We start from the raw sequence: 27778 nt of genomic DNA, 5'->3' as shown, positions 1-27778 counted from the left end.
ATGTATTTATGATATCTGAATATCAGTCAAACTAATGCATATCAAAATGGCCTGCCATAGTCTGCTGAATCCAGGATAACATCACTGGGAAAACTAGTTTATGGCTTGAATGGTAGTGGATTAATGTAACACGTAGCCAACATTTCGTAGGAACCAGTCAGCTACTCGTTGTGACAGGTTAGAGACGTGCAGCCCAGACTAAGTTTTTTTTTTCAGTAAGAATGGAATACTGAGAAAAAATGTTGACAAAGGATGAAACAAGGAATGCTCTGAAGAGGTTTTTAGGTGACTTTTCAAAAAGCTGTCTTAATTTATCCCTAGAAGGACTATTCAGCATCCTCCATTACCTCAAGGGCAGACACTGGTCAGTGCCTGCCTCTCCCCAGCACGGGTGCTCTCTGCACAATTAAAGGTAAGTACAGCGAAATCCTAATGTGATCCTCTCAATGATTAGCCTAATAAACCAGACTATGTGTGAGATTACCTGTGCAATTTAGTCTGGCCCCGATGAATGAGACATCGGAAGATTGTTGATAAGAACAACCCGTTGTCTTTAAAACCGCCGTCTGTGCCTATTGGCTACGCTCTGACCAACGAGCGCAACTGACTGTGGTTAAATAAAATTAAAAATGAATGAGCGTAGAGCCCTTTTCTGCTCACGATTCAACGAAAACCCAAAGTCTAATCCTTACAAAGCTGAGTCAAACGAGAACTGTTCAATAGTTGTCATCTTCCTTGTTGTGCTTTCTTCAGCGTGGCGCAGCTTTGTCGTCACGCCCTCAAAACCCCGACCGATTTGCATCCAAATATTCAAAACATATCTCTGCGTTATGATTAGCCAGCCAGTTCTAGGGCCTGGGGCATTGATAGAGGGTAGACCAACTCACAGCCAAAAATGATTTTGGCCGCTGACGGGTGGGGCAAGTTTACCAGGCTAACCTATGATTAGAAGCACACTACTCCTTTCTGTGCTTCCAGGGCTTTTTCAAAATTCATGGTCTCTTCAAGCCGATTGGAAGGTTTGGCATAGAGAACAATTTAGCAGCAGTCTTTAATGTTATGTTTAACCCATGCCTTTATTATGAAGTGTCGACAACGAAATATTAATGGGAAATGCTTTGTAGTTGCCAGGGGTAACACCCGGGAAGTGATTAACTAAAAATGTGAAACAATCATTCCTCAGACTAAATTCTAATAAAGGTTAAATTCAGTATAAGCAAAGGAATGCCATATTATGTTATGCAGTAACATATTTAGAAAAGGAGCGCAACACCAAGTTCTGGTCAAATGGTGAAGTCCTCCACCTAACTTAAAAAATGCTAAAAACTAAAACAGCACAAGCAACAGTTTTGATTGCACACATCTGCACTTAAGTAAAACCAACCAAAGTAGGCTACTTCCTTAATGGGAGGATGGTGACCTCTGGATGACCAAAAACAATCTTTATCATCTCTGAAACAAAAGTGGGCACAACTTATGTTTTAATCATTTTTAATGGCTATTTCGACTTCATAAACTTTTACAAACGGAGCACAAAATCTTCAGTCAAATTTTCTGAGGGTTTTTTTTCACGTGGGTGGGATGTCAACTTCGCTACAGCTTCTCTCATTTGATGACGCTGCCCGCGGTGTAAACACTGTCTATCTGAATGGAACAGCGTTGAACTCCTTAAGAACCGAAGCAAAACGAATAACTCGCTAATCTTCACTGGTGCACACATTATGTGGAAAGAAAACGGGGTCACTCCTGGTATAGTAAACCACTGGGTAACCCTAAATAAAGGATATAACCATCAGCTACAGTATGTAGTTCTCCCGCGAGGCAGGATCTTATCAACTTCCTGTTTGTTTTACAGCTTTCAAAACAAAAGCATGAAGCGAGACACGTAAGCAAACTTGGGAATACATTTTCCATAAAGTATAACAGTAACGTCTAACTATAATATACAAATACAATAAAAGCATAAATGACAATTATATAGCACATAGTACGTAGGCACTATGACTAGCAGCTAAAAACCATTTACACCACCTTTCAATGTTAAGTTTTAAACTAATTTTACAGCAAAGATCAACAAAGGGTTCAACCAGGCTGCCTTCAAGGCATAGTTGGAATTCCACAATAGATCTCATACTCCACATACAACTCATGGTGAAGCTACGTGACAATATCACGCACTTATTCTGAAATTCTTCAGCATTACTCAAAAATGAATTAGCTAACTTGACAGCTGAACCAAGAACCCCTCTAATAGATAATAATCAATGTTTCTTGTTTTATAAAAGCTACAGACATGAAACCAGGGTGTTGTAATAAATTTTGTTGAATTTTACAGCTGGGATTTGGTTCTTATTTTAAGTTAGTTAGAGAACTTTTGGTGGTTAATGCTAATATTATGCTAGCATGGCTAGCATAGCCAGGGCTAAAAGACAGGCTTCTTGACAGCAAACTGATAAAAATTGAAAACCATACCTTTGGTCGTTCTAATCTTTTCAACTTCAAACTTTGATTAAGGCCTGATGGAGATCCATTAACAGCTCCGGACAGTCAACAGATCCAGCAACTGGAGAAGGCAGCATCGGTGTTTCGGCTGTTTTTTTCTTCTGACCCCCTCCCCTCCCTTCCCGTCCCTGGTTTCATCAGCTCAGCATCAGACTGCACAGGAGGGGCTCAAACACCATTATCATAAAGCCTGACAAAGTTCAGGCTAATTAAAATGTACTAAATCAAGGACAGAGTAAGACCAAAAATAAATAGAAATAAACGTAAAACTATAATTTATTTATGAACCTAATACTAAAATACTAAAGACAAAATATAATAAAATACTAAAGACTAAGGTATGAAAATAGAGAATTTGTCGTTTTAAGGTATTTTTTGTGTGGCAATACTTCTCTGCAATAAATCCACCATGGCAGTGTATTTTTTCCTGAAACAGGTGCCACATTTGTAAGGAAAATGCATGTGGGTTTCCCTGTTCAGTATAAAAAGAAAAAAAAACCTTTTATGCTCCAACTGCATTTGGTGGAGGCATTGTGATAGTGTGAATAAGCCTCTCCAAAAACAAGTTCTTATATCATTAACAGAGGTGTCAAGTAACGAAGCACAAATATTTTGTTACTATACTTAAGTACATTTTTTAGGTATCTATACTTTACTCCATTACTTATTTTTCTTCCTACTTCTGACTTCTACTCATTACATTTTCACACATCTGTACTTTCTATTCCTTACATTTTAAAACAAATGTTACTCATTACTCTTGGCCTCGGTTTAATGTTTATAAATATTTGCAGATCATTGGCTCCATCCACATCTAGTGAAAACTAGTGTAACTGGATGAGTCATTTAACGCAAACACTCATTGGTTAGCCAATGGAAATCATCAGAAGCAAGCAGGTGTTCTTCACACTGCAAAAGCGAATTGTCTATGCCATGCTACAATGCTGGATTCAGAAAAACACTAAATGTCTTAAAGGTCAGACACAGGCGAGAGCGTATCAGAGATGGAGACGGAGACCAAGAAGACCTCCCTCATCCTTGGCCCTATCTCAAATCATTTTTCGAAATAGTCAAAAAATTGAGCTTTCAATTCATATAGTGGCATCTGACAGTTTTTTTAAGGTTACTTTATAATTTTATACTTTAAGTAGTTGTTGGAGCACATAGTTTTTCACTTTTACTTGAGTAAAGAGATCAAGTTGATACTTCAATTTTTACCAGAATGTTTTTAAACTAGTATCTATACTTCTACTTAAGTAACAAATGTGTGCACTTTTGACACCACTGATCAGTAATGACCAAAATATAACAATGGAGGGAAAATCCTAGATGAGCTTCCCAAACCAAAGGTCATTTTAATATTTCAACTCCTTTTAACCAAAATTTGTCTGCCAATATACCAGTGCCTGCAGTTCTGACCTCCCTTGTTCGGAGCACTGGTGTGAACAGTTGTGGGGTTATCTTCATTCCAGGGTGACCAATGCAACCACTCTGGTTGTGTTGCAACAAATGCTAATTGTGGAATGTAGGAAATACCATAGCAATTGTGATCAAGCTGGTTTCCAGGAGGAGGAGGAGGTGTCGGGATGTTGTACGTGTGTACCCTTTTTCCCAAGCACTACTGAGGACCATGTTTGAACAATAAGTCTGGTTTCCTATATGTCTCCAGTCTTCAAAGTTGAATCATCTAATCTGGGACAGAATAAGCTTTTTTCTAAGCTATTTGATGATGACGGTGGAATATGAACAATTTTTATAAACAAAACCCACATTTTTAGATCTTTGGCTCAACCAACGGATGAATTTTATGGAATTACTATTCCAGAGAAAAAGTATAACTTTGTAGTGTGGTGAATTTTATGCCTACATTTGGACTTGAAGGGAATGGGAGTGACTGCTTGTCCTTTCAATTTTATTGGAAGGGGAGGACAAATCATCCATATTAAGACAATAGGAGACCTGAAACATTTCAGCTAGTTTGCAATGAATCTAAAATATATGTATGTTCATGTTTGATCATTACAATATGGAAAAATAATAAACTTTATCACAATATGCTAATATTTTGAGAAGGACCTGTATAAGGGGCTGGATTTGCAAAAAGTTCTTGAGTGCTTGTTTTTTCTTAGTAAGCAATAGCTTCAGATCACTTGGGATTGGTCACGCTCAGTCATTTCATTGATGTCTTCTCCATTTGGCTGACACAGTGCATCCCAGTCTTTAGTCTCAATATAACCTTGCAGGGCTTCTTCAGCTTCCCGTGACCATCTTCTTGCTGCTCTTTTTAATGCAGGTTGTCTCTTATAAAGAGGCTTGCGGTCGGAGCACAGTAAAAAAAGACTGTGATCTGAATTTCCCAGGAAAAGGTCAAAATATGGCCAAAAACCAACTGCCACAACAGTTCAACATCTTGGCACTAGTGACAAATTCAATTCAGTTTCGATTCAGTTTATTTATGTAATGCCAATTCAACAACACGTCATTTCAAGGCAATTTACAAAGAAAATTCACCCTGATGATAAAGTCAGATTGTTTGCTGGTTGCGTTTATTCATTGACTCAAAAGTAATCTCTTGTTCACAAGCACTACCAACCTACCGCCGTTGAGTTTTCCAGTCTTCTTTAAATCTCTGTCTGCTGGTATGGTCGGAAAGCAGAGACACTGGAATCTGAGATTCTGCAGACACGTTTCAGTAAAACACATAATACATGCTGCATTGCCGATATTCTAACAGGTTTCTTGCTAGGGTTTGGAGCTCATCTAACTGTTTCCTAAAGATCTCACATTGCCCACAATGACTGATTAAATAGGTGGTTTAAATTTGTTGTTCCTCACTCTCCTCCTTGCATCCATGGCACCTCCTTTTCAACTCAGCTGGTACTTGCGGAAGTACTGTAGCTGAAGTATTATTTAAGCTTTGGACATGTTAATTAGCTGCCACTGGGTGTAAAAAAAAAAGTAATTTGCTATGGTTGCGCATTATAATCCAAAAAGGTGAAAAAAGTCTGTAAAAATCCTTCCAATTTCACAGCATTCAAGCCAGAGGCTTAAACATCAGGAAAATAAAAACCTGATCCAAAAATGGAGGAACTAATGTTCTCATAGCCAAACTAGCTGAGTTTTAGTCTGTTTGGGTGAGTGTCTGACTACAGCAGGGGTGTCAAACTGGTTCCAGAAATGGCTGTGTGGCTGCTGGTTTTCTTTCCACCCAAGCAGTTGCACACCAGACTCCATTCATCCCATCAAGTCATCAGGTTAAGACTAGACTCACTTTGATGAGATGAATGGAGTCTGGTGTGCTACTGCTTGGTTGGAAAGAAAACCAGCAGCCACACGGCCCTTTCTGGAACCAGTTTGACACCTGTGCACTACAGAGAGACGATTGCCTTCACTCCTTTAGGAAATAAACCTTTTTTCTTTAGGCTGTTTCAAATTTACTCTTCCTGTATATTTATCCTGATTGAAGTAGGACAAGCAGTGCATTGCCTGGCCCAACACACAGGCCCCTTTCCTGGACTTCAGCGGCTTAAACCAAGTTTAAATCTTGTAGAGGGCCTCTTGCAATCCACAGGGCTGTCCCCCACAACACAGACTGATTCCTTCCTATCATGTACCATGGAGCTACCATACCCGACGTTCACTCTAAGGCACAGGTTGCTTCAGTTGTGGCCTTATAGAAGCATATGAGCAGCTGAGAAGAGAGTCAAGTGCAATTCAATTTCCTGAGAAAGATGAGCCATTTTTGGGGCATTCTTTATTAGGTAGGAAGTTGTTCTCAGTTCAGTAGAGGTCAAAGGAAATGTGAATAGCCACTAACCTTCTGATGTCCACATGCTTCACAACTACATGCAGAGAGGAGCATGTTCAATCTGAATCTCCTGTATCCAGTTTGAACTCCTTGGTCTTACTTGTGTTCAGGATAAAGGTATCCCTGGAGCACCAGTGTCAGGCTTTGTGTCTCTTCTCTGTCTGGGGTCACGTCACTGTTGGGTATGAACAACATCATGTATGCTTTGTAGATAGCAAAACAGTCGTGTCAAGGGAGCAAAGATGGAAGGACTGCAAACACTGCCTTGTGGTAAGCCAGTGTTAAGAGTGTCGGGATATATTGCCAAAATGGAGCCCAAATCAATTGGATGAACCATTTCAAACCATCCCCCTTTCTTTGCACAAAGAGAACAAAGAACGTCTGGAAACTTCCAGCCAAAGAAAAAGTCAGCTCACGCATGGACCAATCAGCTGACTAGCAGGCTGAAACTTCAACAGGAAATACGCCTACGACATTCAGGGTTTAAAAGTCAGAGCGCGAGATCAATCGGCCTCTTCCCCCTGGGTTACCACACCTGTAAGGAGAGACCAGTTTCACGTGAAATGCTAAAAGAAAGCTCACTGGAAGTAGCTTTTGTTTTCCTGCATCAAAAGTTACGAATCGCAGTGTCACATCGTGCATACAGTAGCACCCGCTGAACTGGGTGAGACAGGGATTCTCCAGAGCTGAACGCTGTGTGAATTTTCCCCCTTTGTGAGGACTTAGCTACAGACATCACGGCCTATCGGCAGGGGGAAGCAAGTCCTCTGCTGTAGCATCAAACCGACTTAACTGGCTTTTTCAAGAACAGACCCTTGGTGAGACGGACCCCTCATGGATCTGAGATTGAACCGTGTGCCCCCTTCCTCCTCCCCCCGCTTCCTTCCCGGACTAGAAGATGTCTCAAAGTAAAATCCATCTACTTTCCTTTTTGATGCTTTATTGAGGTGCTGCGCTCGGGTGAAAGACAAGCAGATAGAAGTTTGAATTAATGCTGATTTTATTCTGTGTTGGTTATAAGAACTTTGGTTTAACGGTTGAAATAAGTGAGTTGTTAAAGCTGCAAGTGATATTTCTGTCTTCCTTGCCTTCTATCCTCCTTTCCTTCTTTTTCTGCTTTAAGGTAGTTTATAGAGAGTTTGCTCACATTCAACCACATGTAGTCACGTGGTTAAGGCCCATTGTTGGAAGCTGTTCCCCCCTCCTCCTACCTTTCATCATATGAAAATGGGGGTCTCACACAAACACACACACACACACACACACACACACAGCACTGTCTATGCCGCTTTGCTGAACGAACTTCTGCTGCTGTTGTTAATGCATTTTAACCATTTATCATTTTAAGCTGAATGTATTTTATGTTGTTTTAATTACACCGTTGTTATTATCATACCTGCTGGTATTCCAAATGGACATTATTGAATGTATTACCATCTGGCCTATCTTGGACAATCTCAGAAGCCAGTTAAACGGACTCTTGGGGTGTTACTCCTTTTCTTTCAAACTAGTCATTTAGTCTATCTTGTGTTTGTTTATTTTCTAATAGCGTGTAGCGTTTGCATAGATGTTAGATTTCTGTAATCCTGAATTATGAGAATAAAGACGTCATTGTTTAACTTGCAGTGGTTTGTGATTCATATATATATATATACATACCCGGATGGTTTATCACTCAGGCCAGATCCACCCTGTTTTGGTAATAGTGTGAATAAACAAAGACAAATAGTTCTTTGATAATTAATAGCTCCTCTGATAACCTAGCCTAGGTCACTAAATTGGTGGATACCTGGATTTTAGCAGCCGGTCCAGGAACCATCAAGAAGGGAAAGGCATAAACCCTGGTAAGTAGGCAAATTAGAGCTACAATTATTCAACTAAGAACACTTCACCTCTGATTTTGAATAAGTTAAATAATTAACTATAACTCCAGTTCTGGTTAATCATTTATTCATTATCTGCAGGATATCATTTTGCACAACAAGAGTCAGAGGATTTTCATGAGCCTTTTTTAAAAGGCCTGCCCTCTCCACTTAAAAAAAAAATGTGTGCGTGAGGACATGCACGAGTCCATTTCTCCTTGTGCACGCTCTGTTTAAAAGTTGTTGTTCTCATAGCTCATACAAGCTTACTGTGCCCGAATGTCCGCCCTAATCCCTGAATCCCTCAATTACTATGTAGAGCAGGGACTATATACATGTAGTTGACTTTATAGGAAACTCAGTTAACTGACCGTACGGACAGATGATCACAGCGTTTTGCTCCGTTGGTCACGTAAGTCCTCCTCCATTGCGCGGAGACTGCGCCATCGTTGTTATTATTCGCCGCTGTCAGGCAGTGACAGGGGGGCTCCTGTGACAGCAAATCCAATAATGCTTTGCGAGGAGAGCTCTCCATGAAAAGCAAGGATATATCTGTCTCTTCTGAGGCCTTTTCATTCTTCTCATACACTTTTTCTTTGGCCATTTTAACTGCGGTGACAAAGATGAGCTTCAATGACTGTCTGAAACCATAGATTACCAGATAAATACGCCTAAAAGTGCGCATGCGCAGAAAAAGATGGCTACTGGGACCACCACGTAGGACGGCTTTAAGTAAACATATCATCAGAATGTTTGACAATTAGGATGACCACTTATTTTGATGATCCACCTGGAAATGAAAGATTATCCTCTATACCTTTAAGTCCATAAAATGCATCCTTACATCAGATGCTGCAGATGAGTCAGAACTGTGTGAAATGTTAATGAAACATTATCATTAGTCGAGCAATTCTACATGTAAACAAACTGCAGGCTGTCAAGGTACTTTGGACATTGGGAGGAACCTCTAAAAGCACTTGATGACTGGGATATGAGCAACAGAACAGTACTCACTGAGGGAAATGTTTTGTTTTTTGGGTACAGGCACAGCGATGGAGAACTTTAAGCAAATATGAACCATGGAAAGCACCAGGTGGAGGTTGAGGCTTCACAGGGAAAAAATCCTGCAAATTGATCAGGACTTGATTTTAGGATCCAACCTGACACCATCTCTGGACCTGCAGCTTTTTTGATGTTCATCTTCCTTAAGGTGGAGATCACTTGATGCAGCTCTTAGATGAGCTAAGTGTTCTTTCTGGCGCTTTCAGGGATGGAACATAGAAAGAAGCAGTTCAAGGCATCAGGCAGAGCTGGATGATGCCTGAGAAGGATGTTGCTTTGCCTGCTTTTTCAGTTCTCTTCAGTCCCTTCTCTCCAGATCAGGACACAGGCCAGTCTGTGTCCTGATCTGTTAAATGCATGCCAACCATTTAGCAGGGGCCACACTGCATTCTACCCATGGGTTCCAGTTAAGAAAAACATTTCCTTCATAGTAAGCCTGCATTGGTGAAGACATGATTACAGGACAAGCATCTTATTTCAACACTTATACTCTGTGTGCTAAGCCCCTTGGATTCAGCTAAATGCATAAAAAATATATATATTTCTTTCTTACTTCAATAGATTACATATTTGATTTACTGTAAATATAAAAGGATTATTTGTGGTTAATAAAAAAAATTATGGTCTCTGAGGATCATGGTTCAAAAGTGTGGTGATCAGTCAGTCAGCCTACCGATTTTGGCTAGGAACTGCTACCATATATTGGTGGAAATTGACAGTAATTTTAGAGGAGAGAGTTGACACTTATATTATTTTATTATGGGTTCAGGCCTAAATGTTCTCCACAGTGTTGTTTATTCATTAATTCAGAAAAAATTAAAATAAAATTTAGAAGTTTTTATTTACATAAATCAAACATACTGTACAATAGAAATCTATAAGCATCACTAAGAAACATTGCTTGACTTGAATCAGGAACTTTTAAGGTTACAGTTTTTGTTTTAACTATTTGTAAAGAGCTGGAATAAAACCTGCAAGCACAGGGTGTACACAATCCCCAACATTGCTAGGGTGGTTTGAGGGAACTGCTGCATTTCGATTGTCCTACAGATAAATATTTAGTGTTTGCAGATAGTGCTCTTATTTCTACAGCTGTGGCAGACTACGAAGGAATGCACAAAGCAATATAAGAAGTTTAGCTGAATACATTTTTTAGACAAAATCTGAGAAAGTGAACACTGTTATGGACTGTGGACAAAAAGAGAGACATGTAATCGAAAATATATAAAGCATGGTACACATTCTATGTTAGGCTGAGTTTGGGTAGATTTCCTGGAATGATTCGCCTTAAAACTCTATGTACCAGTAAAATGATACTGTAGCTCATCTGAGCACTGAAAAACAAAGCAGGAAAACGATAGTTTTAAACAAAACAAAACCTCCACTGGTTAATTCAACATGCCTGCATGTTGACATGTGCTGAGTAGAGTTGTAGTTCTTATACAGTTTAAAACGTGTAAACAAATGAGGAAAAGAAAAGCTCTAGCTCTATTGGTCATTATCTGGAAAAAACATTGGCACAGGTGAATCTAAACTGTTTTTGGAGGGAGGTTGGGGAAAATCTATCTTGATCCAACCATCCACAGCAACAGATAAATCAGATAAATTTCAGACATATAAACAAAACTCCAGTGTAAATTTGGAGATAAACTGCATAAAACAGTGTGAGGGAATAAAACAAAGAACTGTAAATAGTTCTTCCTTAGCTAAATTAAATAAAAATGGAATTATATATTTCACTTATAAATCTTCAGGGAAGTCTTTTACTGACACAGCAGAATGACATAAACAGAGCATGTTTGATAATGGTGTCTTCCAGTTTTCTAGAGGGTAGTGGTGCCTCCTGCTGGCTAACAAAAGTAAATGCAAGGCTGCACAAAACAGGCTGATACTCCTTCTGTAGATCATTATGAGAAAGTTCCTTCCGGTTCCTGTCATACTTCTGTGGAAAACAGGAGACTTTGTCTCTTGCTGTCAGGGGCTGGAATGCTCTCCAACTGGAGGAAGTAGAGAAGGACTTGGACCTTAAAAGAAAACACACAACATGTACAAATACTCCAAATCTAACACTAACTTGTTTTGCTATTTTAGTATGGATTGTACCTGAGCCATAACCTCAAGGGACCAGCAGTCATTCATGGAGATGGGTTGGGAACTCGATGGGATTTTGCTGTCTTTTTCAGAAGGTCGAAGCAAAGTGGGTCCAAAAACAGTGGCCAAGTTGTGCAAAGACATTTTGTTGACACTCTCATTTTCAGTCACCCTGTAAAAAAGAGCCATCATCAGAAAATTCAAAATATGGAACATAGTGAATTACAGTAAGAATTTATATTGCCTTTTAAAGTGGATTTTAGAACCCATATTACTGACAAAACATTACCTATAAAGCCAGAGCAATTAAAACAGGAAGTTACAACCAAATAAAGATGATGACATTTAGTTGTGAGGTACCTTCATGTGCCGTTCTACAGCTGTAAACCATGAATGGACAGTTTTCCTCACAAAATATCTTAAAAACAGACCAGGTAGGATATTTTTACTGACACATCAAAAACAGTATTTTGGAAACTGCTTATGAGCATTAGGTTTTAGTAAAGAAATTATATTCTTTTACAGAAGAGTTTACTTTTCTTGTGTCCTTACTTGGGTTTGGTGCTGAGAATGGATTGGAACCAGAACTAAGACCACAATTTACCTGAAATCTTTCAAATTTTTGTGTTTTGGATTCCAGTTTGAATGAAAGAAGAGGCCACAGAATACCAACAAGGAAAAAAATTGCACAGCTCCATGTATGTGTGCAGCAGCATCTGAAAGTACTGCATATCTCTGATTAAAGAAGCAACCAGCTGACTCAGAGCTACGCTTGCAACATGATAAAATTGGGCAAAAACTGTGCACAACCGACATGATGCCTCTGGACTTGTGATGAAAGCAACTCTTCTTTGATGCCCTGTGACATTGCAGTGCTTAGGTATTTATCCCTACTGGATTCATTTCCCCTGCATTAGTTGCACTTTTACATAATGTTTTAACTGTATAAAAACAAGTTTTTATTCATGGTTACCTTCGCCAATGAGGTTGTTTTTAGGGGAATTTTTGTGTTTGTTTGTCTGTCCAACCGTCTGAGTACAGGATAACTTGAAAAGTTATGAATAGATTTTTACCAAAGGTTCACTTCAGTCCCAATCCATTAAATTTTGGTGACGATCCACATCTTAATCCAGATGCAGGATGTGTTTAAAGGATTCTTGGACATTATTAGGCAGAATAACCAGTTCCCCATGGACAAAAAAAAGTCCAGAAGTATTATACCCAAGTCTAACTGATTGGAATTGAGGTGCAGTGAACAACACTGAGCCACCACAGCAGTCAGAATCAGGTTACCCAAACTGGCCGTTTGGAAGGAAATCCAAAAGACAAGCAGTAGAACGTAAGGGTGAGAAGATTAAACAAATAAAGAATTCGCCATCCCATATGTTGCTGGATTCTCTGAAAAACTCAAGAGGATTTTCTCCAAGATCAAAATCCTAGTACATTTCAAACCTAAAGACAAAACCCCCAGACCTAAGGTGAGCGGAGTGGTGTATCCAGTTCCTGCAGTAAGGAATGCTCTGATCTTTATATTGGAGAAACCAAACAACCTCTCCACAGAGAGAGGTTGTTTCGAGAGCTACCTCTTCCAGACAAGACTAGGCGGTACATCTACACCTTATGGACAAAGGACATTCTTTTGAGGACCAGAATGTTCACATTTTGGACAAATAAAAGGTGGTTTGAAAGGGATGCGAAGAAGGCCATTTATGTTGAGAGAGAAAAACCAACCTTTAAACAGAGGGGGTGGATCAGGTTTCAGTTCTCAAAAACCTACAACGCAGTGATAGATTTGATTCCTTCCTGCTATCATCTTAATCCTCATGGCCATGCAGGGAACCAAAATATCTCGCCTGGTCAGCCAGGACAACAATGGCCCTGATGACTCCCATTTTCAGAGGCATAGGCCAGTATCGGGCATTGCGGCTGACAAAGACCTCAATGACTCCCCAATTACTGAGGGGTGGACCTGTTTTCCTGGTTCAATTTGCATGTTTTCTAAGCCACAACAAGGCTTTGTTGGGATATCTTAAAAAGTTTGGAATTAAACGCTAATTGAAAAAGCCTTCTGGATGGGAAGTGAAACGTCTTCAGTAGTTGTTTTTTTTAACCATTTTAACTTTTTTGAAATTGTGAAACAAAATGACATAAAATTGACAGAGTTCATAAGTTGAATATCTATAAACTTGATGAAAATGTCCCTCTGATAATTTGTAGTTAATGAAATAAAAATATAAATTTTAATTCCAGTAAGAAGTTCTGATTAATTCATCCAGACCAGGCTTTTAGCTAGCAATGTCTACAGGCCTACATTGTACTCCCTTTGCTTAAAAAAAGTGACAAATTGTACACCCTGTTTTTGAGATGCACAGCTTTGGTATGCCCTTATTTTCCCCCGGAAGCTTATCTCAAATGTTCAAAATTTCAAAAGCAGCAAATGCAGGGGCATTATGCTATGTTGACACAGGACGCAATTGGGCAGCAGAAGCAGCTGCTTTAGATGTAAACTTTATGGCATCAAAGTGCATCAACAGGTCCTGCAGGGCTTCTAGAGCAGCAGGAGCACTGCAACTTAATGCATCTGAAACAGTGCCTCATGCTCTCTCAACATCTGACGCGCATGACGTGCTTCACAAGCATCAAATATAGCAAAGCCACTCTCTGCCACTGAACACCCGAGCAGCAGGAGCATCAGACGCATCTGGACACACCTTACTGGATGCCCTTCAGAAGCGTCAAAGATGCTCCTGCAATCATTTGATCTCAATATGGGTAAGCATTAAAACAGAAGCAGCAGTCGCTATTAGATGCTCAAATTGCGGTGTGAATGTACCATTACACTTTATGATTGCTTGAATTAACATATGAAACATAATATTGTACCTAAAAATGATCTCATGTCTTATCAAATTTACACCTCTACTCAAGCACACATATTTCCCTTAATCAGAACAAAAGTAGTGTTGTAACAAAGACAAAAAGTCATCTGCATTCTACCTCAAAATGCAAGAAATAGCTAATTGCAAGAAAATTTCTAATTCCAAATTTCTGAGTCCAAATTTCAAAAATTTTGGACATCCCTATGCTGTCAAAAACCTAAAGATATGATACACAAAGGTGTACACCCTATGAAATATTCCAAGCTAAAATCCTGATCCAGACCAGCTCTGGTCAGCCAGCATACACATGTTAACTTCTAGGACTATTCCTTAAAAAGAAACTAATTGATAGGAACCTGGTTCCAACTGGGAATTGAAATTAGAAACTAAATTGTTTAAATTAAAATGAAGCCAAACCCTGGACCCCCTAAAACATCTTTTTTTCCCCAAGGTTTATTTTAGTTTCTGCACTAACAAAGACCACGCAATAATTTAAAGTATAAATCAGATGCATGCAGTGATAGACTGATCAGTGTAGTATAAAAATAAGAAAAGCATTAATAAAGGAAAACAATTACAAACACCCACACCCTCCCCTCCCACCCTGAGCTTAGGCTGTGCTAATGTTAATTAACCAAGACAATAAACCAAAAACAAAAAAAACAAAAATAAAAATGAAAAAAAAAAGAATTTTCGTTGGGGGATACAGATTTAGGTCAAAAACAAATGAGTAAGGGATAAAGAAAGGGAGAAATTAGGCTACAGGCTACTACGTTGCCATTTCTAAATTAAGAAGCCTCTGGGGGTTGTAGGTTCAGGGAATTTAAGATAAGTGAGAAATGACTGTCAAACTTTATCAAATTTTGACACAGCACCCTTCTTCAAGCGTCTTATCTTTTCCAGCTTTGAGAACAGCAGAACATCTCTTATTCATAAGGAGTGTGAGGGAGGATGTCTAGCCTTCCAGTAAATCAAAGTTAACCTCCTAGCTAAGAGAAAAAGAAATGCTCTAAAGTCTGATTTAGAACTGGATATTTTGACTGTGCTAGGAAGGGCTCCAAACAAGGCCACAATTGGGCATGGCTCTAATTGTATCTGCAGCACATCTGAGACGGAAGAGACTACAGAACACCAGTATGCATATAAGGATGGACATGTCCAAAACATATGGACCAGAGTCCCACGGTGCGGGGGACATCTGTCACAAATAGGGTCAGTATTGGGGTGAACACGAAAAACTCTAGCCTTCGTCCAGTATGCACTGTGTATAACTGTACATTGAGTTACCCCGTGCCTAGCACACACTGAAGATGAGTGAACATGGCCAAAAATAGACCCCCAGGCCAGTGTCCGATCTGGCCCCAGATACTGGGACCAGAGGGTTAAAAGACTGGTTTGGAGAAGAACACAGAGAGTGTATATCTCTATACAGAGTGGGTACAAGGCCTTTGATCAAGAGGGGAAGCTTAAAAATCCTATTAATTGAGATATCTGCAGGCATTGTTGGAAAATCCTTTCTATAATGTCGTACTTGTAAGTACTTGTGTAAGGGCAAATCTACCATCTACAAACAAATCCCTTCCTATGGTTAGGCCCTTCTGGTACCATAGCCTGAAAGCACAAGGCTTCATAGAGGGGGGAAACAGGGGACCATGAGATGTTGTTTTAAATCCCAAGTGATTACATCTTACGTAGACTTGGGACCCTTTTGTTCCAAATGAACTGTGAAATTGCCACATCCAAGCGGTGGAAAATAGATTGAGATAACAATGGGATACACGGAAATAAATAGAGAAATTTAGGAAGGACATTCATTTTTACAGAGTTTATTCTACCATCTGAAGTGAGGGGCTCAGATCATCTTTCACACGTGAAAGAAGGGCTTCACAGTTTTTCTTATTGAACTTGGGAGAGATGGCTATGCCCAGGTATTTGAAACCATTTTTCGCCACTTTAAAGGGTAGGCAAGACAGTAAATTAGAAGAGGTGGTTTGGTTAACACCTCAAGTTAACCAATCAAGATTGAGTTAATATCCTGATATAGCCCCAAAAGATGTTAAAGTTTCAAGTATATGTGGCATAGACTCAATTGGATTGGAAACGTATAAAAGGAGATCATCTTCATATAAAGACACTTTCTGTTACACACCATAGCGGACAATGCCCTTAAAAGCCTTCTGCGTGCGTAATGTAATAGCCAGAGGTTCAATTGCCACAACAAAAAGGAGGGTTCCCCTGTGTAGGGCTAAGCATTCAGAAAAAATACCGTTTGTGGGCACTGAAGATAGGGGAGAGGTGTATAGAAGCCACACAGACGCAAGAAAGCCCTCGCCAAAGCCAAAGTTAGAAAGAAAGGTAAAACGATCTGTTGAAGGCCTTCTCAGCATCCATAGATATGACTACCTCAGGACAATGAAAATTATTGTCATAAATAATATTATAAAGACATAGAATATTAAAAAAAGTGTGTCTGTTTTTGATAAAACCAGTTTGATTTGGATGCATTATAAAGGTAAGAACAAGTTCTAACCTAAGAGACAGGGCCTTAGCAAGAATCTTACACTGGGACTTGATTTTACGTTATTATATCATGTTCTACTCAACCATATGAGTTTTGTGTCATTTAGAGCTGTTCTGAAGATATTCAGTTAGGTTATATCCAAGTTACGTCTTCTTATGGACAATGACTTGAAAGCACAAACTAAATTGTTCATAATTTATCATTTATGGTACGCCAGCATTCATAACATGTAGGCGAATCACTGTCCCCCAGACATCCACGGTTATATTTTTTATATTTATATTTTTTTTAAACAAAGCGGGTGTGTGTGACGTCATCCAGGCACGCCGGCTACCTTTCATTCATCCTGTCCGCTGAACTGCTGCTAGTTTTACTCACATGCCTCGAAGATGTCTAGTGCTATTACCACAAATGATCTCGCTCTCGAAATGGAATTGAACGATTCAGATTAGCTAGCTGAATGAATATAAGGGGTAGAGCGTAGCCGCCTGTGGCCCGCGCTGCCTGTCACAACACAAAAACTCATATGGGGAAGTAGAACATGATGTAATAACGTAAAATCAAGGGCCCAATGTAAAAAAAAACAAAAAACGGCGTTCCCCTTTGATGTCTGCGTTTAGAAGTGATATAGGACGGTACGAAGAGCAGTGATCTGGATCTTTATTTTTCTTCAGTATTAAGAAAATGGAGGCTTGTCTGAGAGATGGGGGTCAGTGTTTCATCAATAAGAATCAATAAAACATGTTTAATCGAAGAGGCAGAATTTGGGTGGAGAAGTTCTTATAAAATTAACTATAACATTTATTTTTCTTATAAAATTCTATAGGCAGTTCGTCGGGACCAGGAGACTTCCCAGATTGCAGTAGTATGGATTTACTTAATAATTTCATCTCCTTGGAGAGTCTGCTCAATGGACTTCTTTTGAAAAGAAGTAATAGTAGGCATTTGTCTTCTTATTTGATGAAAGACAGATGGCAATGCCTGAGGGTCAGTTTTATGTTGGGATGAGTAGAGAGTACTATAGAAGTCTTTAAATATATTATTTATTTATAAGGGGTCAGCACTACACCTGGTGGAGTAGTTATTTTTGGAAATGAATTGGATGTGGAGGTCTGTCTCAATTGATATGCTAACAGTATGGATGCCCTTTCTCTAGACTCACTCTCCGGAATCCTGTCTATCTCTCAAATTTCAGGTTTCGCGTATTACAGGCTACTAAGAAACCAAACGACCCCCATTCCAAGTGGCGAACCCGCTCGTCAGGTTCAATTTGCATGTTTCTAAGCCAAAACAAGGCTTTGCTTTGGTCAGCTCTATAAAGCCTTGAACTCATCACTATTCTTGACTATTTGAATTGACAAAGCTTCCTGGATGGGAATCGAAATGTCTTCAAACTTGGAAACAAATTCCAGTGGATTATTTTTATTTTTTTTTACTTTTGTCAAATGATGGCCTGGATGAATGAGAATCTTCACCAACGTATCCCTCTGATATAACAGACGTGCAATCACTGGTCGTGGTGCCTCACCACTCTTTGTTTTAGGATGCAGGACTCTGTGGGCTCCATCTATGGCTGGTTCAAAGCAAGCTGAGATCCACAGTATACTGTAGCCATTCACTTAGTCAGCTAGAAGCTTGGGAACCCTCCACGCCCTCATCAAAGGGAATCCTAACCCATTTAAAGTAGCACTGACCTGGCCATTAGCAGCAGTCATCACTGATGAAGTTCAAAACGTTGCAAAAGTCAGATAAAATAATTGGTGACCCGCAAAAAAAAAAAAAAAAAAAGCACACCGAATGAAGCCAGTGTAATAATAGAAGACTCTGTAATAGTAAGTATCAAAACATAACAATTCTCATCACATTTCCTTGGAGCTCTCTCAACTACGTCTGCTTAGCTCTATCACCAGAAGCCATCTCCTAAAACATATTTTAACTGTGTTTTGATAGCTGACCCTAAAGTAGTACAATTTTAATTTAAAAAACAAACTGATGATTTGGAGAAAGATTAGTCCTGCATACTTTGCTAAAGGTCTTTTTTTCTAGATTTAATTTAAAAATCTCATACTGGTGCCTGGTCTCTTAAATACAGGTACACAGAAACATCAAGACACATTGTTTAGAACTTCATCCAACAAAGCATCTTTTTACCTTTTTAAGTGGTCTAGTAGAAAGAGAAAAGTCACCAGGTTTGGCTCTGGCAGAGATAGCAGCAGGTTGAGCATGCAGCTCTCCTTTGCCACACTGTCAGAGAGAGCTGAAAGACAAAGACAGATTTGCAGCAATAAGAACAAAAACTTAAAGAATGGCTGATGACAATACTGAAAGGATAAAACCAGGAAGACTGACCGATGCCTCCAGCAAAGTTTGGATATAACTCATCGGTGAAGAGAGGCTCTGGCAGCTCACGGAAATACAGCTTCAGAGTTCCAGCAATTGCATTTACGTCCATCTCCCTCATCATCACCGATACGTCCCTATTGTCTGTAGACAGAACAAGACAAGCAGCAGAGTGACCTGGTGTGTTAAAATGCTTAGACTTCTTCCTCTTATCATGTCATACGTTTCCATGACAGAGCACTAAAGGAACAAATTGAAATCAAACAAACTCGAGTCAAAAGCAGCCTTTAAGGCCTGGATGTCAGTGGCAACACCAGACACTCTGTAGATCCCCACTTCATCCATCCCACGTCTCTCAATCTCCTCCACACACTGCCGAACAATTAGTGGAACTTTGGAGCGTTCCCGCCTAAAGACAACAGAGATGTGGAAAACCAAGACACTGTATGAGGCAGACAAACCTTTTCAATACAGAATCTTTCATTCCGTACATACAGAGACACTGATATGTGGAAGATTAATTTAAAAAGCTTAATACCGAACAAAATACAAGCAACTTACTTTGTGACAACTTGAATTTTTACTCCAAAGACACCAGACTGCTTCCGTGATGGCATTCGCTTTAAGCTGAACTCCCTACTGGTAAATTTCATTGACAGCTTCACCTCAATCTACAAAAGGTCAGAGAAAGCAACTGATGAAATTTTGGGAACATTATTTACATATATATCCTGCAATCAGCCTGAAATCATATCTGCTATACCCCATTCAGACTACAGGACATTAGCATGACCATATTTTATAGTAATATTGCGATGGACTGGCGACCTGTCCAGGGTGTACCCCGCCTCTCGCCCGTAGATAGCTAGAGATAGGCACCAGCACCCCTCGTGACCCCACTTGGGATAAGCGTGTTAGAAAATGGATGGACAGATGGATATTTTATAGTAATACACCCTATTTTAATTTACCTTGCATTTGCTAGTTGTTAGTTACTCCTCATGCATACATTAGAGCAGCAACATTGCTGCTCTAATGTATGCATAAATTATTTTATCATAGATCGTTTGTTCTATTTAAGAAAGATATATGTTATTAAGAGCAGAATCAAAGCACCACTTCCCCCTTACTATGTCGACTTAATCATGGGTAACCGTTAGACTTTGATCATCTGCTCTAATCATAAATAAAATGATCTATTCTTATCGTAGTTTTCCTAACATTGGTCACATTCAAAGTCATCTGCAGTATTGTAGTGACAGGTGCATCAGGTGCAAACTGGAGAATAAAACTTACCCCGTTCATGGCAATGACTGTTCTCTGCCAATCTTTATTCTGTAGAGTTTGAGGATCCAGCTAGAAAAATACAAAGAAATCTGATTTATTGATGCTTTCTATGTTCTGCTCATTTTAAATTATGTCTATGATAAAAAAAAAAACAGGTTTAGGCACGTGGCTGAAAAAAATCTAATCTCACAAATTTCACCTACGAAATCTGTTGTTTTTTTCTCACAAAAATGTTAAAATAAAAGAACAAATGACACACACTGCTTTGAAAAAAACGTGATTTATTTGTCATCTCTTCTGGGAGTTGACGTTAATTTAAAGGCCCACAGAATTCAAGCTGTGAATCATGCTTGTGAAATAATGACATTTCACAACAAATGAAAATATGACACACTAAATGTTTGCAGCTAGTAGTATTACAAAGAGAGGTATTTTATCAATTATGAGTTCATATCGAATAAAAAGTGATGAACTGATGTCTGTGTTGAGCTAAACTTGATCATATACAATTCGGCCAACTTGGACCAGTAAATCTTAGCCCCCCCCCAAAAAAATAGTTGTGATAGATCAGGCCTTCATTCTTTGGCGAATAACTTTTTTATTTATTTATTTTTTTTTTTTACGGCACTAGTAGCTCATTTTTCTGACAGTAGGATTCGGGTCGGCCGCGTCTAGGACTAAGGCCTCCGTACATGGTCGAGCGCACCAACAACTGCTCCATCTGCATGCCGTCTGACCAATAAACTCAAAATATTAAGTACTACATCATCAAAAAAACAAGTTCGAATCAAACAGAGCTGCTCAACTATGGTATCAAAAGGACCAGAAGGGATTCTTTAGTCTTTTCAGTTTTATCAGTCTTAGTTTTATGTATGTTTTAGATAATTAAATAAGAGGCTTAAGCAATTATCATTGTTGTTTTGTGGCATTTAACTTTTTAACGCTCAATTTAAAATGAAGCATTAAAAAAAATAAAATAAATCAGCATCAAAATATGTGCAGTTCCTGCCCAAACATTTTATTTTTGTTGTAGAGTTTTGTAACGGGGATAGCTAGGATCATTCGAAACTGTTTTTTTTTTTTTTTTTAAGGAACTTTGTTCTCTACTCCCAAACTCAGCATCTCATCATCCGTTCCTGCAATAAGAAGTTTTTTTTTGACTGGATTTGATTAAACTTTTAAGCCACTCGGTATAAAATTAATATTTTGATGAAGATGAGAAATCTGCATCCTGGTTGGTGAATAACCAACAGTTTGCATCCAATCATTTAAATAAACAGTGTTACCGGTAGTTTAAAAAAAAAATAATATATAAGAATTATGCTCTAATTTGTAGTTACCAATCTGTTGTTACTATATTTTAATTTGACAAACCGGATCTTCTCGCCGTTCTTTTTCCTGTTTGGTGCGATGGTAATAGCGGATCTTGACCTGGCCGGACTGGAGCAAAAAATAACTTGGCTCCGTATTTTGTCGTTGACGGATGGAGAGGACGTACGTGGACGGTGACGTGCGGAGGAGTAGCGGTGTATGTGGAACAGTACTCATTGATTAACATGACAGACAAGTGCTCCGCAGGACATACGTGAGGGGGGTGGAGCGCTGACAGGGTATGTGGAATCTGGGGGGGGGAGTATGTGGAATCGGGGGTAAGTGATGAGAAACCGGAAGAATCAGTCATCAGACCTGATGAGTAATGAGAGAGCATCATGTCTCATTGCTAAGCTCTGGTCCTGAGCAATGTGGCAGATATTCTTTCACCCAAGAAACATTTGAATCTCTGATAATCCTTTTTTTTTTTTTAAAGAAAATAACCTATTTTCTTATATAACAGCTTTTTTTTTTAAATCAAAAGTCAGAATAAAATAACTGGAGGCAGTAAATTGTTCTGATTAAGAGTTAATCAGGCCCAGGAAATATAACACAATGTTGGTGGAACTAAAACAGGTTGAATCAAAACTCCAAGACTTTAAGAGAACCGTTGGTCATCCTAGACAGTAATTCACCCTTTTACTAACTCTTTACCTTTGGTTTGAGCAGACTGTTGCGGACCCTTTCCCAAAGACGTGCTCCTGAACCCAGGGGCCTCCTTACAACCGGGTCTCCCTCTTTGTCAAACCCGCTGATGGCCCAAATCGTACTTTCCTCCTCATTAAGGCTGTTCTCACCCATCTCATCTGGCAGTAGTTTTATGTTTGTCTCTCCAAATAAACAATACCAAGAAAGCCGCAAAGCCCTATGAAATACTGCTAGTCTCTATACCGCACCAGTAATAGAAGTAGAAACATTGGAATCCCAGAATAACGACCCCTTGACTCCGTGTTGACGAATCTTGATTATGTTCCTCGACTCTTAACAAGCCATTAGACTCTTGCATTTTCCCTAATGCTAAAAAGCCAGGCAGCCTGGCCACTAACACTTGCCTTCTGTGTTGTTCTACTTCCCAAATGGATTTGTAGGATTAACCCTGAGAATCCCCTCCTACCCTTCTACCAACGTGCTCTCACCTGCTGCTATAAACATTCTGGCAGGCAGCATCTACAGTAAGGTAACCAAAAACGATCCTCTTAGACCAAATAGGTATTAGTAAGACTGCCCTGTCACACAAGGGCACGTGCCACATCTACTAAAGCTCTGAAGTATTCTCTAAAGTCCAGGCTATAAGAATGAAATAAGAGTGATTGCAATCTTTTGTTTTCCTCCAAGGCAGATCTCAGCACACTTTCATCTTACACCAGGATCTCTTTTCAAATCAGAATCCTGTTTTTGGCCCGTTCATATTAAAATAAACCCCACAATAATAGTGGTTAGGAAGAGCGCTCTTTTAAACTTTTAAATACATAATTAAAAAGCAAAATGCTCTTCCAGAAAGAATCGGTTTGTTTCACGAATTAAATCTAACAGTGAAATAATTAATTTGGAACAAAGATAAAAACCAATGAGACTCAAACAAGTCCTCTTAAAAAAGACTTTTAGCCACACATGAGACAAGCTCTTCATTACAAGGCTTTAAAAGGCTTCTACAAAGTTTAAAACTATGAAGGGTAATTTTTAAAGAGGCAGATTATCTGAATTGCCCCTCATAGGTCTTAAACTGCTGTGAAAAATAACGGCTGTGAAAAATAAACTTTTCTCTCCCCCTTTATCAGATTTTTTCCTCCTTTTTTGCATTTAAACTTGTTAAATCATGAACACATATGACTTTCTGACAAAAATCTGTAAGACTAATTTACAAAAAGTGGTTCTAAAGATAAATCAATGCAGGACGTAGGAAAGCCATTCAAACCAAACAGGCCCCATTTTTTTGCAGTGTTATTTAAGGGTTTGCATACTTAAAAAGGCCAATTTAAGTAATGCCAGAGTATCTCAGCTTGATTAAAATGCTCTATTATACAACACCCAAACATTTTTATTTTTTTATAGGCATTTTGAGGTAGATCTGCTGGTTCACTTTAGACCAGTATCACCAGTTGGCCATTTCTCTTCTACAGTGGTTCAACAATGTGTTTTGCCCTATTTATTTTTACCTTAACTCCTGCAGGTGGGGCCTAAAAAATTGAATGATGGTCTGGTTTCTTATATGACGTAAAAGTTGGCATTTGAAAAAAAAAAATGGCATTACAGTTACTCCTGAAAAAAGATATTAAAAATTTTTATGTTTAAGGATAACATTCACTGTTGTTGAATGTAGGCCAAAATCCTGAGAAATGGTTCTGATCCCTTACCAGACTGATTTAAAGAACAGATTTATTCCAATTTATGTTGAACTAAAGTTAATGTAAATTATATAAAATATTATGTTTATGTTTAAGGTTCTGTTTAAATTTGTCTTTGACTCTAGAGGTCAAACAGTATCCAGTTAATGGTGTTGCTAGTCCAACCTTGTGGTTGTTAAGATAAAAAAACATGAAAATGTTTACCAGGTATGTATACTTTCACAAGGAACTCTAGATATATTAAGGATAGAGGAAGAAGCCAACAAGCATTCAGCGTCTCACTCCTGGTGTCAAGCAGCAGAGCAGTGCCAACAGCTACATTTGGTTAGCCCAAAGTCTAATCCCTCGCTGTCACAACACACAATCGTCAGGTCGAGCTTTACTGACCCAGAAACACCCTCATGACTTACTTCTACAGCAGTAAAATGATGGGATTAGCTAACAAAGACACCAAAATAGAGTAACCAACCATTAGACTAAGACAAAAGCTAATTTCTCACATAAAAAATTTTTATCAACTGGCAACCTAGTGTTACATGAGATTCATGTGGCTTTAGAAGATCCTCTTTAATCATTGTAAAAGATTAACCTAAAGCTCTGTCAACTTTCTTTTTTCTTAAAACCAAATGCTAAAAATTATGCCGTCAATAACTCAATCGCTTAGGAGATTCCGTGAAAAAAACTTGCTTCAATTATCAATTAATCTTTAAAGTTCATTTTTAATAAAAAATAACCTTCAGCAAAAATGACATACATGCAGAACATTAGGATTCCTGCAGCCTTTCACAGGAACACCAACTCTATATTCCCTTTGTTTTGTTTTGTGTTAACTCCACTCTCCAAGGGTTGTTTACCATTACCACAGCAAAGTGGATGTTGGTCTAAAAGCCACGTTACAGCAGACACACGTCCTATCTGCTAGAAAATCATTTTGTATAAAGGCATGGCTATTGCTGTACATCTTAATGAAATTCATGGGCTGGTCAGACCACACAAGATTCTCTGCAAATGTGCTTGCATAGCTCTGACAGAGGTAGACCCCCGGTCTATTTTGGTTGGTCCTACGCAGCAATTTTAAAGGAATGCCATGAGTCAGACAGGAATAGAGACACGTCAACAACTAAAACACATCTGCTTTGGGTGAGATACAGATAAAAAAGGAAAGGATTAAGGTAATTACAGCAAAAAAAAACTGTAAGGCTGATAAAGACTTGAGACTGAGGCCGAGATCATCATATAGCGCCAGACTTTAAATTAAATGGCTTAGAAACAAGCATGCTCTGACTTAGAGTAGGCGAGTCCAAGTCGAAACCATGATATGAACTAGAATCTGTCTTAAGAATCTAAAAATACGCAAACATGTGCTTCAATCTTTCATTGAATTTGGGCTTGGTGTGCAAACATGTTCAAGGAAAAAAATCCAAAAGACTTGAAGCTGTTCTACAAAACATCAGCTCATGGGGGCTGAACACAAATATCACACTTTGGATTTTTATTTTTTTTTATTTGTAAAACAAAATTACAGCTTGAATGAATTTTATCATTTTCCATTTTGCACAGCTTGTGCACTTGTTGTGCACTGTTTTTGCACTGTCTATAATAAAAATTCCCAATAGGTTATATAGTTTTAATGCAAACAAATGTGAAAATATTCATACTGTATACTGATTCTTATTCATTTTTTAGGTTAATATACTATGATTATAAGGATGTTGGAATCTAACCCTGTTTGGACTCTAATTGCAAGAAGATTATGCAATCAGCATATTTAGTTATATTTCAAGTAAGCCACAGGAAGCCTTCTCTGTGACTTGCATCACTTTCAGTACCTTAATTTGTCCTTTGGCCACAATCTTATCTGTAATCTCTCCCTCCTCTTTGCTCTGTTTGGTTTTGGGGCAGCACTTCTCGTAGCACAGCAGCCTTAGAGTCTGAGAGCCCTCCAGCTCGATCTCAAACTCCTTCCAAGAAAAAAACAAACAAAACAAAAATATGTCACATGTGAAGTTAATCTTAATAGAAATTCTATACTTGTTAACAGAGTCGCACCTCATTCCAGCTGGGCACTGTGGAGTCCCTGTACACACGTGTCTTGGCTTTGTTGACAAAGTAGCCGTAGGAGTCCACCTCCAGGGAGCAGTAAAGATCTAAAAGTAGAACATTTGTCAAGAGTAGACTCAAAGTAAAATAAAATCTTTAAGAATCTGTATTTTTTTTAAATTAAGATTATTAAAATTAAAGCTTAAACAATGACACTTTGGTGTACAAAATTATTGAGTTTTAACCTTCCTCCCCCTCCATCCTTCCCTATCCACAGCCTCCCCCCACCCTTCCTCCCTCCCTTACATGCAGATCTTGTCCCGTAAAAGAATAGAACAATATTATATTTAGAAACAAATTCTTGGAAACTCGGTATTGACTCCCATCCTTAATGTCCCGTAGGACTTTAATTCCTTTACTATTCCTGTCTCGGTGTGATAATGGCTTCCCACCTGATAAAAACAGCCTATTGTTCCAGAAAGGTGACAATTTATACCAACGTTGTGTACATTTTAAATATTTCTTCACAGCTTGAAATATCATTAACATATATGTCAATAGTGGGCCATAATTCAAGTTACATGTCTTAGTTGAAATTCCGTGAAACAAAAAGTCCTTCATTCTATATGTTCGATTAACTCTTCTTCGATAATTTTCCTTGAGGATTTTTTTGCTTTCGACCAGCCAATAAGAAAATCCCCTCAACATAAAGGCCCGATGATAAAACTTGAAATTAGGTAGGGCACATTCACCATTAGACCTATTCATCTGTAGTACTAACCATTTAACAGCTGAGCGCTTTGCCATTCCAGATATATTTCCTTAGTGTAGAGCCTAATTTGCACCAATAACCAGTAGGGGTCCGCAATGGAATCATAGAACTTTATTCTGGGTGATATATTCATTTTAACTACTGCTATTCTAGTTGTGACTGGTGCTGGGAGATGTGCCCACCTATTGGTATCTTATTTAATGTTCTTTAAAACAGATAAATAGTTGCTTGTAGCTATGAGTGATGAATCATTACAAATTTGAAAGACTAAATATGTAACTTCCTTCATCGTTTGTATCTGTAGTGGCAAAGTAGTGTGCTTGTCAGTATTAATTAGCATCAGAGCTGTTTTGGAATAGTTAACCTTATATCCTGAAAGATACCAAAACGGTTGCATTTTTTCTGAGACATGAGGAAGTGACTGTTGGACATTCGCCATATAAATATAAGTGTTATCGGCATATAATGATAGGGAAAGACTTGATGATCCAACTGTAATGGGTGATACTTGTGGACAATTTCTAATTAATTGTGCCAGCGGCTCAATACAGAAATTAAATCATGACTCCCTCTTCCTATGTGGAAAAGCTCGGAGAATGCTCCTCCCATGTACATTCTTGCTGTTGGATTTCAATATGATGTTTGAATCATAGCTATAAAATTTCCCCCCAAATTTAAATCATTTTAGAACTCTCCACAAATATTTCCACTCGAGTCGATCAAAAGCCTTTCCGGCACCAAAGAATAACAGGGTGCAAGATGGTGGAATTTTGTGAGAAGAGCCGAGTATCTGCATAAGTGTTAGTGTATTGTCAGAAATAAATTTTTTTATTTATTTTTTTTAACACGTCTAGTCTAATTCTCCCTGCCTCATAACAAAATTTTCTCCGACTAGCCT

The 27778-nt window shown here is 38.7% G+C and overlaps 2 protein-coding genes across 2 annotated transcripts in view; both read right to left on the bottom strand.

The window, feature by feature from the left end:
* Window positions 1–2612, bottom strand: part of specc1l (sperm antigen with calponin homology and coiled-coil domains 1-like) — a 27044-nt gene extending 24432 nt beyond the window's left edge. Inside the window, exon 1 of the mRNA XM_015396613.1 lies at window positions 2473–2612. The gene's annotated coding sequence lies outside the window, so the exon portion shown is untranslated. The remainder of the gene's footprint in view (window positions 1–2472) is intronic.
* A 7385-nt stretch (window positions 2613–9997) lies between these two features.
* Window positions 9998–27778, bottom strand: part of bcr (breakpoint cluster region) — a 40481-nt gene continuing 22700 nt past the window's right edge. Inside the window, 9 exon segments of the mRNA XM_015396612.1 lie at window positions 9998–11258; window positions 11338–11497; window positions 18877–18982; window positions 19075–19209; window positions 19335–19474; window positions 19627–19736; window positions 20362–20421; window positions 25898–26029; window positions 26118–26215. Of these exon segments, the coding sequence (XP_015252098.1) occupies window positions 11169–11258; window positions 11338–11497; window positions 18877–18982; window positions 19075–19209; window positions 19335–19474; window positions 19627–19736; window positions 20362–20421; window positions 25898–26029; window positions 26118–26215 (1031 nt within the window). The 3' untranslated portion in view covers window positions 9998–11168.

The sequence above is a fragment of the Cyprinodon variegatus genome, unplaced genomic scaffold, assembly GCF_000732505.1.
Source record: "Cyprinodon variegatus isolate N-32 unplaced genomic scaffold, C_variegatus-1.0 Scaffold809, whole genome shotgun sequence".
Classification (NCBI taxonomy): domain Eukaryota; kingdom Metazoa; phylum Chordata; class Actinopteri; order Cyprinodontiformes; family Cyprinodontidae; genus Cyprinodon; species Cyprinodon variegatus.
Note: the sequence above shows the minus strand (reverse complement) of the source record. Positions and strands in the feature narration are given on the sequence as shown.